General features: G+C 38.4%; 1 protein-coding gene across 6 annotated transcripts in view; it reads right to left on the bottom strand.

Moving 5' to 3' along the window:
• Nucleotides 1–13,784, bottom strand: part of slc8b1 (solute carrier family 8 member B1) — a 55,999-nt gene extending 42,215 nt beyond the window's left edge. The window contains exons 1-5 of one of the 6 annotated variants that reach the window (XM_035379684.1): nucleotides 13,665–13,745; nucleotides 13,464–13,527; nucleotides 12,995–13,058; nucleotides 10,718–10,870; nucleotides 10,250–10,302 (exon numbers count right to left, since the gene is read on the bottom strand). In XM_035379684.1, the coding sequence (XP_035235575.1) occupies nucleotides 10,250–10,302; nucleotides 10,718–10,870; nucleotides 12,995–13,021 (233 nt within the window). In that variant the 5' untranslated portion in view covers nucleotides 13,022–13,058; nucleotides 13,464–13,527; nucleotides 13,665–13,745. Of the gene's footprint in view, nucleotides 1–10,249; nucleotides 10,303–10,717; nucleotides 10,871–12,994; nucleotides 13,059–13,463 lie in introns of all 6 variants that reach the window. The other 5 variants (XM_035379685.1, XM_035379687.1, XM_035379688.1 and 2 more) reach the window with 5 other exon arrangements.
• Between the last annotated feature and the right edge of the window lie 4,357 nt (nucleotides 13,785–18,141).

The following is an 18,141-nucleotide window of genomic DNA, read 5'->3' as shown; positions in this document are numbered from 1 at the left end:
CCCTGCTGAGCACAATAACAAAACCAAGAATCTGGAGCTTGCCAAAACTCATAGGAATTGTGACTGAAAGAGAGTGCTATTGTCAGATAAGACCAAAATTGTTTTGGCCATACACACCATCAACATGTTTGGCGGCAAAAGAGGAATGCATACAGGAGAAGCACCTCATACCTACGGTCAAATATGGAGGTGGGTCATTGATATTTTAGAGATGTTTTGCTGGCCATGGTCCCAGGGCACTATTTTAGATCAATGGCACAATTAATTCAACAAAGTACCAGGAAATTCTGGCAGAAAATTTGGTTGTCTCTGCTAAGAAGCTAGGACTTGGTCATAGGTAGACTGTCCAGCAGGACAATGACTCCAAGCATACATCAAAATCTAAACAGAAATGCTTAAGTGAAATCAACATCCATGTTTTCCAATGGCCATCTCAGTCTCCAGACTTAAATTCTATCAAAAACCTGTGGTCTGAACTGAGGGGGGGTCCATAAGTGCATACCCAAAGATATCAATGTTCTGAAAAGTTCTACATGGAGCAATGGTCAAAAATCCCTCCAAATGTGTTCTCTAACCTTATCACAAATTATAGGAAAAGACTCATGGCTGTCATCTTTGCCAGGCGTGTTTTCACAAAGTATTAAACCAGGGGTGCCAATAATCGTGGAACCTGTTTTTTTGGGGAAATATTTTTTTATTACAAAAAATGTAAGACTTTGGTTGATTCCAATGAATCATTAATCAAGCACACTAGTTTACACATGTTGGAAAATAAAGCTTATGTCAATAGCTGTATTATTTTTTAGTTTAGAATTTTTTAAAGCATTTTTTTTTAGCATTTTTTGTGCATATTTATCAAGGGTGCCAATAATTCTGGAGCCCACTGTATGTATAATTTTATAATTATTGTATGCGTAATAATCAGAGTAATATATACAATAATTGAAACGTGTGATAAAACATTGAACAACAGATTGAAAGAGCGTCCTGAAAGAGTTTGTGTAACATGGGTTCGTACACATTTAAGCATGAGTCGGGTGCAAATCCGTTCTTGGAAGGACCGGTAAAAATAATGTACGATAAACTTGGACCAGGGGCTGTGTCTCAAATGCCTGAATGGGTGTCTTTGGGTTTTCTTGAGAAAGGAAGTTCCTCAAGTTCACAGAGCCTATAGATCCAACTATGTTGAAAGAAGTGAAGGAGTTCATAGCTAATAGTGTGAATAAATGCTTAAATGAAAAGAGTGACCGAAAAGCGATTGCCACGGGTATTCAAAGCTTGTGGTTTGATCATTAGGAGTGGAATGTTAGGCGACTAGTGGGTTGAGCAAAATAATTCTATGAGGAAGCGAAGCTGAGTGACACCAGGAGAGATGTGTGGCAACGTGATGCAGAGGCTGCAGCATAGTGTAAATGAGGAAGTTAAAAATGGAGATGAGATGTGGGAGTGAGTAACATGTTTGAAGAAGGAAATGGCAAGTTTAAAAATGGAAATGGCAAGTTTAGAGAAAATAATACATGACCAACAGCGAGAGTTGGATGAAAGGCAACGCGTAGTATTAGATGTAAGAAAACACCTAAAGTTATTCGTACAGAAAACGGGTGATGGGGTGTGAGTAGCAGCCATGTACAGTATGTATCCTTGGCTGATTTGCAATCTTGTCAGTATCGCAGTAGAAATAACCACAACACACAGAGTTGCCGGCGCGAACGCAACAACAGTTGAAAATACAAAAAGATCGATGTATTATGTGTAAAAGGATTTGGCCATTGGGCCAGACAGTGTCCAAATCGATTCATATAGCCTGGTGGAACAGTTGAAACCAGAAATCTATGAGAACCAAAAATAAGAATATTTTAGCCAGCAAATAGCGAGCATTTGTGGGGCGCACACGAAAATAGAAAATAAACACCCTAGATACAATAGAAAAACTAAATACAAATTACAGGAACAATTAAGAAAGAGTAATAACAGTTGAAATTAGATAAACAACATTAAGCAGTTCTTTTTACAGTGGTGTAAGCAGCGGTTCCCAAATAAAAATAAGGCGCCATCATATGTTTCCCTTTACTCAAATAAAGAAAATACATCTGCATTAATTGAGATTATAAAATAGATTATGTTAATGAACTGCTGTCAAAAATTATTCAGCATCTTAATATATTTGCATTTTATGGAAACAAAATAACTTTTGTACATTGTGGGAAGAGTGTCAGTGTCTTAGAGAATAGCATTGTGTACATATGAGTGGTGTGGACTGCATGGGTGAGTCTGATGCTAGAAGTGTTCGAACACGCGCACCTGCATCTGTAAACTGTTTTAGCCTGATTGTAACTGAATCTCTAATTATACACTCCTGGGCAAAAAAAATGGGCCAAGCCCAAAATGGCAAAATATTAAGCTTTTAACAGTCTTAACAACAAATCACCGGTCAGAAAACGAGCAAGAATTAAACAAATGTAGTCCTGAGACCTCCTGTGCCACCACTTGCTCATTTACTTTTGCTGCAGTGAACTGTTTGGGGAAAAGCTAGAAACAGGGAAATTCACTTATACAGTAGACAAATTAACATAATGTCAAATAAAAAAGTCATAATGTCAAATAAAAGTGTTTTGTATTTGGTTGCATATCATTTGCATGCCATGACTTCCTGAAGTCTGTTTCCCAAAAACATCATCAGAGTCTGGATATCTTATTTTCAGGTTGTCCTACAAGCAAAACAAAAACTCTTTGCATTTGAATTGATCTCTATGGGAATTGGGGGGTGGGACTAGATTCAGCTGTAAATTATGCTGATACAGTATGGAACACATTTGTTGGCTAAATGGCTTTAAGTCATCAAGGGTCCAAGGTATCAAATGAGCCTCAAACCACCATGCTGCTACCAGATATGCAGTAGATACTACAAGCATTGTTTCTCCTGAATATTTTTTCCATTGAGTTCAACAGGAAAACTAATCAGGAGAAACATTTTTGTCATTACATTATTTAAGAAAACTACATGAAACCATAACTCAATCAAATTAATCTCCCTATTTCGGTCTTACTTTTTAAAATGGTGCGGCCACGCAGTGTAGACATAGTGTTTTTCCAAGACCCTCTGAAGCCAGGTTTGAATGCCAGCTAGCTTTATGATAAATTTGCCGTCACTTGTCACCTAGCCAATATTAAAATTTAGCTGGGTTTTAGGTCAAAATGGTCTCACGGCATGCTTTTTATCCTGACTAGCTAGCTAGAAAACAACTGAATTATTTTCAAAACAGTGGTTACTATAATCGCAATGGTTAACAAACATACAGAAGAAAATGCTTCCCGCAGCCATGAGTTAAATACGGAACACCTATTCTACTATCCAAATAACAGACCATTCAGTATTTTGCGGGATGGCTGGCAACCCTAAATGAAGCCAGTAACTAAAACCGTGATTCAACGTTGCCATCAATTGCGAAATTGGACATTGAAAAGGGGAGGGGACGTAACAACAATTCAAAATCGAAAGAACAATGTTGCTGTTTTAACTGCTTTAGAATACTGGATTATGTAGTACATTGATTTTATAACTGTTAAAAGGCCGAGGTGTCCCTTTACTGAGAATTAATGCCCACCCTTGGACCAATCAGAATCGAGTATTCAGCCAAGCCATTGTATAAATAAAAATAAGGCACTTTTAACTATCAAACATTAAGCGTTGAATAAATAACACTGAAAAGAAGTACCCGGCGTGGAATCAACTATCTTAGCTAGCTTTTTACTAAATAGCAATGACTGGAGGAACCCCTGTACTAGGAAATGTTTTGTTTATCTCAGAACAAACTACAACCAAATTTACCCAGAATCAGATTGTAATATTATAATAAACTACAGCTAATGTTAGCATGTAACAATATGGGCAAACTATCTCACTACAATAATATTTTGCTCCTGAAGGGTTCAGAAACAACACAAATAAAAACATGCGTTCAGCAAGAAGGAGGCCAAATTATCTAACTGGCTAGATTGCTAGCTGAGTGCTTAACAGAGGAGGAAAAGTGGAAAAGCCCCCCCATCCCCTAACGCCAACAAGATTTTCACCTTAGGAGCAAAACCGTCTTACTTTACTTGTAATATGGGGGTTTTGTTTAAAAAAAAAAAAAGCCCAAACTAATATAAAATACACACAATACAATCCTGTAACAAACTTTTTCAAACACCCCTCACTCTTTCCACCACAAATAGGAAGTGCGTGTCAGACACAAGCAATCGAGCAGGAGACCATCAAAGTGTGTCCAAATCTATGCAAAATGTCTAAATTGTGCACTGCTGTAAATCAAAACAATGATATTTCACTACAAATTAATTGTTTTGACTAACGAAACTAACCTTTGCATAATTTTCCAGTGAGAATTACCATCTTTTAAAATATCTCAGGTTCCAGAAACCTATCATAAACCACTCCAAAATGAATAAAATACTTTTTGCTTTACAAAGAAAAAAATTTGCCCCTAATGATGGCTTTAGTTGCATCAGGATGGGATATATGAGCACTACAAGGGAAATTTTACATTCATCAGGCACATATCAGCACACAGTAAATTTGAAAGAGTATTTGAAAGAGCCCCAAGTGAAAAGTATAGCCCATGGGGATACTAATACACCACACCATTTACAATAAGATTACAATTAAATAATATTCCACTATCAGAAAAATGTTGGCAATGTTCTAGCTTCACAGTAAGCCGGTGCATCAAACACATGACTGAGCCACCTATGAATGTTTATACCACAGTATGTGAAATGACTGCATTAGAAAATAGTGCAGACCTCTTGAAAGACACTCAATTTCATTGTGAGTTGTATGAATTCCAATAAAGCAATCCACAACAAGCCACTATGCTAACTTTGCCCAGGGTATGCTAACAGTGTCCCTGTACTATCATTCATTAGTTAGCCCCCAAAACAGATATGCTGAGCTTTATTAGCAAAGGCTAACAGTTGCACATTTTCGCCTGGTTTTTAAGTATCTTTGTTAGACTTAATGCTTCCTCCTCGTCTGAAGACCCACTTTCCAAATGCATGTTAGCATGGTGAGAATTTTATTTAGCCATGCTAATGAGTTCGCAAAATGAGTAAAATCTGCCAACTGAAGGAAAACGATAATTACACCTCAATGAGTGCTTGTATATGACTGCGTAACACAACTGATGACTGAGCAATGAGCAACCATTCACACGCCTGGCTCTCAATTGTTGTTATAAATTCCAAATGAGATGTGCAATACACTGGGGAAAAAAGCTTTTACTGTCTTTTACTGGAAAAAAGCGTTATCAACTAAACCAGAATAAACTGAAAAGTTACGATGGCATAGAAAGCAGGTGAGGTTTTGCGTGCAGCTGATGTAAATACCTACACCCTCATAAATAATATGAAATAAATTTTTCATGAACTCCCTGATGCTATTGTCCAGTGTGTCATGGTTGGGGGGTATAGTTGCAGATGAGACTGCCGGGAGGGGGTGCTTGGTAAATTAATGACTTATGCGACAATGGTGGCACTTAGAAACATATTTGGCATAACTGTCCTGTATCATAATAATGTTAGATATAATACTAATAATGTTAGAATACAGAGTTTATTGTTTCCACTCATAGTTTTTGCAGCAGTACTGAAAGTCTGAGCTAAGCAATCTCAGGATGTCAACATCGTAGCCACTGGAGGGCTTGCGTGACGGGGTTAACAGAAATAATATCAATAACAATGACAATAAAATACGAAAATGCAAAATCAGAAAAAGAAGAAAAGACTACAGAGTGCCTTGCAACTTCTGTTTGCCTCTAGATGATAATAATTGTATCAATCACATATTAATATCTTTAGCACCCTATATGCCAAATTACCATGGAGCAGAAAATTATGCCATAATTATGTATTGGAGTTTAATGAACTGGCACCCCTTCTAAACCTGAATTTCTGCATCCAACCTTTCTAAACCTGAATTTCTGCATCTGTTCCCTTCTAAACTGAGGCCAACTAACTGCTAGGGGTGTACAAATAGTTGGAAAATTCAACTATTGAGATTAATTTGGACACTTTTATAATTACAACTACCATATGATTATTGAATTCAAAATAAAATAGAAAACTGCCATGACTCATCCTGTTAAGGCACCGTTTCAGTGCGTGGATGAGTTCCACAGGCTGGTATCAATTCCACTTAAAAAGAAAGAAGGGTCGCACACTCTGTTTACTCCAATGCAGATTTTTATCGCCAACGTTTCGGCAGCAAGCTGCCTGCCTGACGAAGGCAGCTTGCTGCCGAAACGTTCGCGATAAAAATCTGCATTGGAGTAAACAGAGTGTGCGACCCTTCTTTCTTTTTAAGTTTTACTTCCATGTCCTTCTGGTCTGCACCTCGCTAAAACAAGGTGTGCGTTTTCTTTTTCACTTTTGGTATCAATTCCACACCATGCCAGTGCTGAATGTGCCTAGGAACCATGCATAACAACAGTTTGCTCTAGTGTTGCCCAGGGATAGAAGGATTTCAGTTAGCTGGAATAAGTATCACATTATACACCACTGACCCTTGCTGGTCACTTCGGCATAAATAGCAAGTCCACGTTATTTTGCACATTAACCATATTCCTCCGACATGCAAGCTTGCTATTTAAAAAGTGGCAGCTGATATCACATGCTTCAGAGGAGAGCACATGCTTGTCTGTGCTTTTATAAACTACAGAGGTAGACATAGTGAATGCTGATAAATACAATTGGATATTTGAAATTTGGGAGAAAAAGGGATTTAAAAAAAAACATTTTTAAATATAAAACCAGCAAGCATTTGTAATCCAATTTAACTCTTTCATGTATGGTATCCACTACATAGGGCACAGCTTCCAAAGTCTATTTTCACCTAGTCAAAACATTTCTGATCTCCAAACTGCTTGATGGAAGGTTACTTTGCCTAAAATTTGATATGCTTCATATTGTTACATCTGAGTTTTGATACATTGAAGGTAAAAAATGTTGGGTGGAGGTGGAAGCAGTCAAAGTACCAAAGCACCTGGCATAACTGTGAGCACTATAAGTTATGTTTTAAACAAAATATGACTTTAGTTCTTATACTGTATATGAAAAATCTGCTGTAGACTTTAGAGGACATCCTGCATTAAGAATTGTAATCTGCATGTCTGGCCTATTTTTTCAGGGTGCTAACAATTTATTTATTTGTCCTTAAAATAAAAAATAAAAAACTATGTAAAATTGGATAGCAATGCTGATAATTAATATATGAATAGTGTGACTTTTATATATGCCTCCTCTGTACTGTGTAGGCCATTGAACTCCCAGGTAAACACATACTTAAATGATACATGAGTCAGCTGATTATCTCACCATCTCTCACCCATCTTATGAAGCAAACAAAAATACATTGCAGATTCCAGACTATTTTCCTATGCATCTTTCCATATTGAATCAATCTTTAGACAATATATAACATAATGATGAGAACAAGCCATTCAGCCCAACAGTGCTCGCCATTTTCCTGCCTAAATGATCAACATTATAGACAAATTATAGACAAACAACCTGTCTGTCTCATCGGCTTGTGGTTTCTCCTCGGGATGTGAAAGCAGTATTATGCGGAAGAGCTACAATCTCACTGAGAGAACAAAGAGAAAATTGTAGTCAGGTGACTGTCAGAATCATATGGCCACTGTCCCTTAAAAGATGCCCAAGAAAAGCTGGGGAGCCTGTCATTGTTCATGCAAGTATACTTTTGGAATAAAGTAATAAAACTGGTAGTCAGTAACATAAAAGCAACAAAAAAATGTACGCCATTTAACAACAGGCTCAACATGATGACAGTCAGCAAGAGCATCTTGTTTGTGTGGGAACTTCTTCTCCAGTAACAACCATATGAACAAAGTCCTCTCGGTATAAGAAAGGAGACCTATGTACTTGGTGTGTTTGTGCTGCTCAGGCTTTTCCTGCAATGCAGGTGAACTCCGGTGATCAGGTTACATGATAAGAAAGGTAGCTAAAAGTAAATTTATGGCTTCCAGAGCCAGCTGCCTTTATAAAATAGGTTTGAATAGCCTACCATTAAGAAGAATGATGTAAACTTAGGGATATGTATCACAGGATTTCTGAATTGTAATCAAAACTAATAACCACAAACACCAGACTAAGACACAAAATCAATAGACAGTGTATTAGGGTTGGGTCGGTTTCCGGTTTTACCAGTCCGGTCCGGTGTACGAGCTTAAACCGGTTTTATTTTATGCTAACCGACTGAACCGGCATTTGTCATTATGAGACGTAGCCTACATCAGCAACCTGTGCCGACGGCGCTAAATCAAACTTGTATTGCATTAGTAATAAACAATATGACAATGTGATTAACATAATATTATGTTTGTTTATAAACGGAGCCACTAGTGTCTGAGTGCAAAAAAAAAAAAAAACTGACAGGCCAAAGTGCTCCTACACAATTAGCGGTGGTCAAAGAAGAACTAGGAGAGCCACGCATGACGGACGCATCCTGCAGAGCAAGTCACACGAGGCAAGCGGCAAGAGCCACGCACGACAGTTAGCTTTTTGAACCTTAGTAAGGTTACTTCACTGCTCACACTTTATGGATATGACGTGAGCTGGAACATCGCCAAGAATTAATGATTGCAGATGATTTAGGTACTGCACCACATTGCGTGGACAATGTTCTTGCATTATTTATAATCTGATAACAATGTTTCATTTTAAACCTTCATAAGAGGCACATTTATATGCTTTATAATGGACAAAAAGCATGTCATTCATTTTTGGAGAGATTTTGGATATGTTTCTGGACCTCTAAATATTTTAGACCACTGTAATGACAGAAAGCTTGTAATTCCACCTTGAAAATGATGCAACAGTCGGTTTCTTCAGTCAAATAGTTGACTTACAGTGAAATACATGATTATGATGTGATTTAGAGCAATGCATAATTTAGACATTTTGGATAGATTTGGAGACATCACTGCTTACTTTTTGATTCATAAATCTTTAGTAGTTCTGCGTATCCACCCTTTGATTTGACGCACTTGAGGTCAAGGAGTTTTTTATCCTGGACATGTATAGTTTAACCTGCTGCACATTTGAAATCTCTCAGTATTTCATTGCAAACTATAAAATAGCAAATAGATTTTTGATTTTTTGTCTAGACAATTGCATTTGTGGCACTTTAGTTTATATTCATAATTTAGGAAGAAATAATCTAATAATGTAAATGGTACAAATGTCTTGCTTAATTTAAGCAATTTTTCAAGTCACTGTAATGCTCCCAACTGGAGTTATAAAGCTTTAAATAAGGTATCGCCTAAATGGGCAAGGATTGGGAAGATTTGGCATGTGCGCAAAGGAGTTAAGCCATCCGCCGTGCTGCGTTAGTTTTAATATACGTATATCACGCACAGAACAGATCTTGCATGTGATGAACTTTAAATGCTAACTGGTCCTAACATGACATGTTGACCTCTAAAAAAGGCATACCGATAGCCATTCAGCCAATATCCTTTATCTGTTTGGCACGCTCCATGCGCCATTGGTTAATCACTACCTCCAGCTAGCTTCAAACCCCGCTCCATCTTAGTTCGTTTGTTCTCCTTGAACACGTGTCTGCGGTGCGCAACCCCACACGCAGGAGAACATACAAGACTCTTCACATAACATACCCAAGCTAACACACACATACGCACATGCACACACAACACCCACACGCACGTGCACTCACATAGTTTGTTGCACATTACAGCAGTAAATTCTGCTTTGCCCCTCTTGGTACTTTGTGTTCAATAAACTATATTATATTTCCAAGGTTGTCTGTATTGATATTACTCGTGTTGAATTGAGCCAGCCTCTGCTAATCAAAGAACTTCCTAGAATGCCTTCACCTCTTAGCTGAGTCATTTATATGAATTTGGTATTAGCTGAATATAATATTATTTTTTAGTTAAGATGAACTAATAATGTATTATTTTAATAATAATTAATTTAATTTTTAATTGAAATTGCCAGTTTATAGTTTGTATATTCCCTTTATGAGACTGATTGCATGCTGGTGCCACCTGTGAGTATATAGATGTACATCTTCTACATTTTGGTGCTCCCCTACAGTCACATACAGTAACTACAAAGTAGTGATCCCTATGAACACATTGACCATCTTGTGAAAAAGGGCACAAGCAGTTAACGTGTATGCATCAGAGAATCCCTGTAGACACGGACAGCTTACAACTTAGATGCAGTGAGTCCCAAGGCCATGAATAGGAAGAGAAGCCACAGGATCTATAGGAGAAAGCAAGGAGATATCACAAAATTTTGGAGGAGTTTCCAAGTTGACATTTTGTCACTTTGCAACACGGATTAAATCACTGCTTCTCTTTATGCATTCATTTTCTTAGCAAGTGTCAGGATGGCATACGTTGCATACATTTCACATCGACTCCTTTGCACAGCAAAATGTATGGTGAATTCATTTAGACAAGTCCCATACAACCCACTAGCAAGGATTTATAAGAAATACTTTGACTATTACATTGCTGTTTACTATCATCTGCCATCAAGATCATCATGGGCTACGGAGGGAGATCTTGTCGCAATAGTGTCCAGTATGGTTTCAAACACAGAATTACTTATTTATGAACTATGCATCCACATACAGTCACAGTGAAAGGGAAAGACCACATCTCTCCAAACTTACAAAGATAAAAACAGCGATGGGCAAGAGATGGAAGGGGAATAGACAAAAAGCAATGCGCAAGTAGTCAACAAATCCATCTTCCTGTGCGCAGTCAGGCGTGGTCTTGACAAAAATGCAGCGCTGGTCTGCACTCAGGTTCATAACCAGATGGCACTACAGGTAAAGAGAAAAGAATAGTCTCTTAGAAGAAACCAAGTGAAGACTGTGGGCATGAACTGATTGATTGTTTTGTAGAAGAGTGGGATCAAGAAACCTCTAAGCACTGGTAGATTACATACCATGGCAAACTGCCCATTAATTGTGGTCCGACATCATATTCAAGACCCTGTGTAATTCCTTAAAAAAAACTTTTAATTGTTCAGAGAGCCATAAGAAAATTTTGTATGCTTATGTTTTACAAATTTAAAAATGGAAAAAAAAAAATGTAATTCCTTCAATGTACAGAAAAATATTTCTGATCCAGAGAGCTGGAGAATTGAGGGGACGTGTTCCTTCAGTAACAAATCTTGATAAGTTCACTTTTGATAGACAGCCCACTGAACAGACTCAGGCTAGCATTTAGTTAGCTAACTAGCAGAATATGAAGAACTAGCCTATTTGGAACACAACACTAAATCTGACATCGATAACACCAAAGCAAACAGAATCCGCAGTAGTATCTGAGCAATTCGGCTGTACATGTACAACCCAATATTAGTCAATCACATGGGAACATCTCTGGCTTCGGACTGGGATCTGAAGCGGTATGTCAGATGAGTCAGCATTTGTCAGAATAGAGAATAAAGTTAGCTGTCTGGGCAACTAGTCCGTTATCTAACAAGTTATCTAAATAACTAGCTTGAAAGCTATTTATAGGCCTGTCTGGCAACTGATTTTGTAATTTTTAATTTTAAATGCCAATCAACAAGTTAGGAAGCTTGGTAGTTAGCTAATTTATTTCTGATAAAGCCTTAGGCTAACATACTAGCTTTTTGAACCTTAGTAAGGTTACTTCACTCCTCATACTTTGGTACAGCATAGTGTTAACTAGTTAGCTAGTTCAGACAACAATGTGTTCTACCCTGCACAGCTATGTCTTACTTTTTTATGTTACTCTTAATTTTTGGCATGCCCCACAGACACTTAAAGAACATGCCATGACAGAACAGTCCCTATGGCACATATACATTACATAGCCAATAGTATGTGGACGCCTGACATACAACATCTCATCCAAAATTTGCGTTGTCGCAGTTTCCTTTCCAACTGAGGTCAGGGCTCTGTGCAGGCCAGTCAAGTTTGTCCACACCATTCTCGACAAAACTATTTCTATATGGACCTCACTGTGTGCCCGGAGACACTGCCATGATGAAACAGGAAAGGGGAAGCACAGAATTGTCTAGAATGTGATTGAAAGCTGTAGCATTAAGATTTGCCTTCACTGGAACTAAGGGGCCAAGCACAAACCGTGAAAAACAGCCCCAGACCAAGGGTTGTCCAGATACATTTGGTCATATAGTGTATTTAAATAATGACCTTGTTTTCAGTCACCACTGATTGGTGACATTTTTGTATGTAAATCACCTTGTTAAGGAAGTCATAATTAAAGTCTTCAAAAAGTACTTCCAAACCCACCATTACTGGACAGGTTAAGGATTTTGCTTTCAGAAGAAAAATACTATTAAACTTTCAACAAAAATCACATTGATGATATCACAGTACCGTATTCATTTCAACCATTTTAATTATCTTTGGTTCTTTATTCATAATATAACCATATAAAATGACTGTTCTGATTTCACAGGGTCATTCAATGACTTCAAATTTGTTTCAATTATTTTGTTCACTACCTGTATGCAGCATTTTCCTGTCAAAAATTCCATCTTAAATCAGCCTAAACTGGTACGAACTGTGATTTCAACACTTTTAGCTGGTCCATTATTTGTTCACCAGCTGACCAGCCCATATAGTCAGCTTGTCCACCAGTTTGATCACCAGCTTACTCTATGAACTTAACCAACTTTGTCCTGCTACAGACCAGCCACAGATCAGCTATTACAACCTATAGCTAAGTGTTGAAAACCATCTTAGAATTAATAGACCTATACTGAGCTGTTCATATTAAAATTTTACTCCTTTACAATGCAAACAATGCTGCAATGTCCAACTGTGACTCGGAATAATGGTTTCTGTAATAGTTTCAGTCCACTTTACTGTGTGTGTGTGTGTGTGTGTGTGCGCGTACTAGCATATAGCCCAAAACTGCTTTAAAGAAACAGCTGCAATCATGCAACTTACTTCGTCAGCAGTCCCCTTCAGTAGCATCCCTAGAAGTTTTCTTCAAAGAACCTCAATGTTATTCCTGAAACCAGTGTAAATTATTAAAGAAGCAGCTTTGAACGCTATTATTTATCCCATGATTCGACTCCAGATACGCAAAATGCATGGTCCTGCAGATCATTGAGGCAGAACTAAAACTTATATTAAAATATTAAATAAATGCCGTTATTCAGAAGGAGGTTAGCGTTTTGTGGCAAAACTAGAAAACCTATATTAACTGCTGATTGCAATATTACTGGCGAAACAACTGTAAACTAGATCACAGGACTTCGTATTTGGTACACTTACTAGTTCGTATCGAATCGATAGCAACAAAGAGTGTTAAATGGGTCTTTCTTATACGAAGATCGACTCAAGTATTAAATTAGATGACACCGTCATAAACGAGGTGTAAAATTCTCAGAAATATAGGTTAAGTGTAAGCTACCTGTAGACCTGAAGCACAGTGAAATCATGTCATCACGCGTCACGGTTGTAGTCACACTCTTTCTCTAAAGTATCCAGGTAGTTATGAAACATAGATTTGTGCTCACATCCAACAATGCGTTATTATATTCCCCATTAAAAATATATCTCGGTAAATGTTTAAAGCATAACATAAAAAAACGACCATTGGGCATTTCAATACCTATAACAGCGTAACTCTCCTGGCCAAGCTTCCTTGTTCCATATCTGCTGACATGAAGACAGTTAGAGCACGCCCTCAGCCAAAGCTGCGAAGCACCCGGAAGTACGCCTGTACTGCGCATGTCCATAGTCGCCGGAACGTAGACTCATGATGTTCTATGATCAGAAGAAAGTAAGTGTTTGGATTTTACTCAGAAAATATTAGGCCTACCACCACGAAATCTTATTTCAAACAGCTTCGATATGTCAGAGGTCATGTCAGAGGTCATTAGACTTGAATTTCGTTCATAACTTAATCGACTCGGCTTCCGATGTTACATTCATACTATGGAGGACCACATGTGCCAAAATGAAATAAATAAATAAATAAATAAATAACCAAATAATTAAATTGGTCAATAATTAAATAAATACTTCATTTTATTTCTAAATAAGAAAGTATTTATTTAATTATTGACCTATTTTATTATTTATTTATATATTTCTATATTTATTGAATTATTTATTTCGTTTTTTATTTTTTTATTTCCGAACGCCCTTTTTCATTTCCTAATGACACTTTTCAAAATGGAAAGACTTCCTATCACTCAAACCCAGTGGTGCTGGACCTGCCCACTGATTGGGCAATCTTTTGCGATTGATTACTTGGTCTTGTTCTGAGCAGCGTCTGGGTGAATGGGTGGAATCTGGGGTCGTTTCAATGTTATAGCATAATATTCAGATAAAAGGCAGTGTTGCCATATTGGGCGGGTTTCCGCCCAATTGGGCTGCTTTTGATTACGTTGGGCGGGGTAAAATAGCGTTGGGCTGGTAGATAAAATTTGGGCTACTTTTGTCAACATTTGGCAGGGTTTAGAAACTATTGTGAAAACAAGCTGGAAAAAGTAGCACTGACAATACCAGTACCGTTTCTCTAATGCAGTTTACTGCCAGTTGATTTAATTAGCGGTATTAATGTGACGAGAAGCGCTTTGTCATTTGAATGCATAACACGCAATTCCTCGCGCCCACACATGCCAGTCCCTAGCCAGCCCAGCCCCCCCCCCCCCCCCCCCCCCCCCCCCGTCCCCGTCCCCGTCGACATCATCCGCTGGCTTCATGTTCTCCGACAACATAAACATAGATGAGATTAAGCTAACAACAGAAGAAGAGAAATATAGAGAACGATATGATCCCAAAATACTTTTTATAAAGACAATGTACGCAAAGAAGATATGGAATCAGATTGCCAGGTGATTGTAATCAAATAGCAGGTGATTATCATTAAATGACAATCGTGGCCAACGAGCTATGGAATTGCGCCATATTGTATGGCAAAACACGTCATGATAATAGCCTACGATGAATAGATTAGCCTATCTGGGATTATTCACTTTATGAACAACAAACAAACCACCGCAGTGCTTGTATTGCTTCCTAAACTAACGTTAATGCTATATGAAACATCCCTTTTCCAATAGTCTAGCACAACATTTGGTAGCTATCTACCAATTCATTGGGATGTCTACGTTACTTTCACATGGTATCTCAGTTTAGACTCTACATTAATTTTTAAAAATTAGCCGTGAAAGTCGGTAATGATGGCAGGGTTTGCTGAACATTCGTTACTTGGGTGGGATACCGAGTAGAATCTATTGTTGTTCCTGGTTGCTCACTAGCGCCACTACGGTTGGCGCCAGTATAGGTGTTTTCATATCCGGTTTCCATGTACGGTACAAATGCGGTCAAAATACAAAGTCAGTAATTTTTTCTCATGAGAACAAATAGTCACAATATGTGTATTTTATTCGTCTTATGACTGTCTATGGGTCGATTTCATGATTTATTGTGTCATTTGGGCACTGTTATAATATTTGTTGTGGACCAATGAGGTACAGTTTGCGTCACTTCCTGATTACTGCAGAGGACTAAGCTACAGTCTATGGTCACTGGGGTGGGAGGTGGCGACATTACGGCTCCGTCCATGGTCCACCTGTGCGAAGTCAGAAAACGCAGGCATCCCATTTCGCAGTGATTTCATTATGGCGTGTGCTATTTACAGCTGCACTAGACGACCATCCTCCTCTGTTGTTTTTCGGTAGCTGAGTCATTTTTACTATTTCCTTTAGCCTACTCAACCAAATAATTAGTTGGCAGAAAGCGTAATCAGCTTGCTATATTTGGTAGTCCAATAGCCTGTGCTAAAACAGTTCGCAACTTCGGCTACCAAGCTAACCCTAAACTGCAAATATTCAATCTGTCAAACGTGTTTGACGGCTTGTCAGTCGTGTACATTCCGGGCCATGCTTCACGCATGTGACAAAGCTACTATAATCCTGATTTTGGGATAAACACTGCAACATTTTCAGTTTCACGAAGCGAATTAAGAGTCTTAAGGTTTATTTGCTGAATAGCATACAGCACACGATGAAATCACACACACAGAATTTAACGAAATTAACCATCTTTGTAAGACTGGCATTTAGAAAGGAACATGTTTTTAGCATTTAAGAGACCGACAAGAGCATTTAAGACAGTGGTTCTCAGAATCGGTCCTGGGGGCTCCTTGCGTATATTGGCTTTTCTCCATTGGTTTTGATAATAAAAATAAAAGTCTAATAATAATGAGAAATTCAATGTAGGCTACATTATTTTTGTCTTCATGCACCAGGTGGAAAACTTGCTGTACAAAGTGCGTTGTCATATTTACACGCCTGCAGATCAGTTATTAAAATACTTGGTAGATCTGTTAATCACCGCTGACAGTGTTAATTTTTATTCGGTAGAAAGTGACTTGCGAACAATCGGTCAGCTAGCGTCACCCAGCAAGTGAACACCACAAACGACGATGGAGTAGCTAGTAGCAGTTACTGGCTCATTAACTGACTGTGGCGAAAACCTACGACGATAACTTGCTCGGTTAACAGCAGGTCTACCAGACAGTTATACGAAAATGAGCCTATCGATGTTCTTCCCCTGTGGTTCATATTGCTAATGCGTGAGCTAACCACGGATAGCCTACCTAGTTCACTGGCAAGCTGATATGCTAGCTAAGCATATTCGTTTTGCTGAGAAACATAAATTGAAGATAACTGAACATAATTGTATTATTAAGACCATACATACAACGTGATTACATGACACAGTACAGTCACGGATGGAAATTAAACTCCGTAAACATTTGATAATATATTTCAAAACATAACGGCAGACAGTCAGCTAGCCTCAAATTCGTTCTGCAATCGTTCGTTCAGGTTGATGGGCTTTTCCGCACCGGACTGTCAATCACATTGTAAAAATCACAAGACCGCTTAACTCTATGGTTTTGGCTCCAAATCGAGAACATGGCCGCGCCTGCCATTGAGCTTCAAAACGTGTTTTACAGACCCACGGAGAGGCAATGGGTGACGTCACAGTAGCTTTGTCCCAGAGACTGTAAAAAATATGGACAAAGCTACTGTGACGTCACCCATTGACTCTCCGTGGGTCTCTAAAACACGTTTTGAAGCTCAATGGCGGGCGCGGCCATTTTCTCGATTTGGAGCCAAAACCATAGAGTTAAGCGGTCTTGTGATTTTTACAATTTGATTGACAGTCCGGTGCGGAAAAGCCCATCAACCTGAACGAGGCTACCTGACTGTCTGCGGTTATGTTTTAAAATATATTATCAGATGTTTACGGAGTTTAATTTCCATCCGTGGCTGTACTGTGTCATGTAATCACGTTATATGTATGACATTAAAAATACAATTAGGCTATGTTCAGTTATCTTCAATTTATGTTTCACAGCAAAACGAATATGCTTAGCTAGCATATCAGCTTGCCAGTGAGCTAGGTAGGCTATCCGTGGTTAGCTCACGCATTAGCAATATGAACCACAGGGGAAGAACATTGACTACACTGACGGTCAATCAATCAGAGATGTGTAGGCTACTGGTGATTTGACTAGGCTAATTTTCGTATAACTGTCTGGTAGATCTGCTGTTAACCGAGCAAGTTATCGTCGTAGGTTTTCGCCACAGTCAGTTAATGAGCCAGTAACTGCTACTAGCTACTCCATCGCCGTTTGTGGTGTTCGCTTGCTGGGTGACGCTAGCTGACCGATCGTTCGCAAGTCACTTTCTACCGAATAAAAATGAACACCGTCAGCGGTGATTAACAAATATTAAAAAGTATTTTAATAACTGATTTACAGGCGTGTAAATATGACAACGCACTTTGTACAGCAAGTTTTCCACCTGTTGCATAAAGACAAAAATAATATACATTGAATTTCTAATTATATTTTCTTGCTAGCTTCTAGCTTTGTCACATTCGTGCAGCATAGCCCAGGTAGACATTTACGGAATGTACACGACTGACAAGCCGTCAAACACGTTTGACAGATGGAATATTTGCCGGTTAGGGTTAGCTAGCTAGTCAAATGGCTTGGTAGCCGAAGTTGCGAACTGTTTTAGCATAGGCTACTGGACTACCACATATAGCAAATAAGCGTTAGC

This window comes from Anguilla anguilla, chromosome 10, assembly GCF_013347855.1.
Source record: "Anguilla anguilla isolate fAngAng1 chromosome 10, fAngAng1.pri, whole genome shotgun sequence".
NCBI classification, from domain to species: Eukaryota; Metazoa; Chordata; class Actinopteri; order Anguilliformes; family Anguillidae; genus Anguilla; species Anguilla anguilla.
The sequence above is the reverse complement of the archived record's forward strand: the minus strand, read 5'-3'. Positions and strand labels throughout refer to the sequence as shown.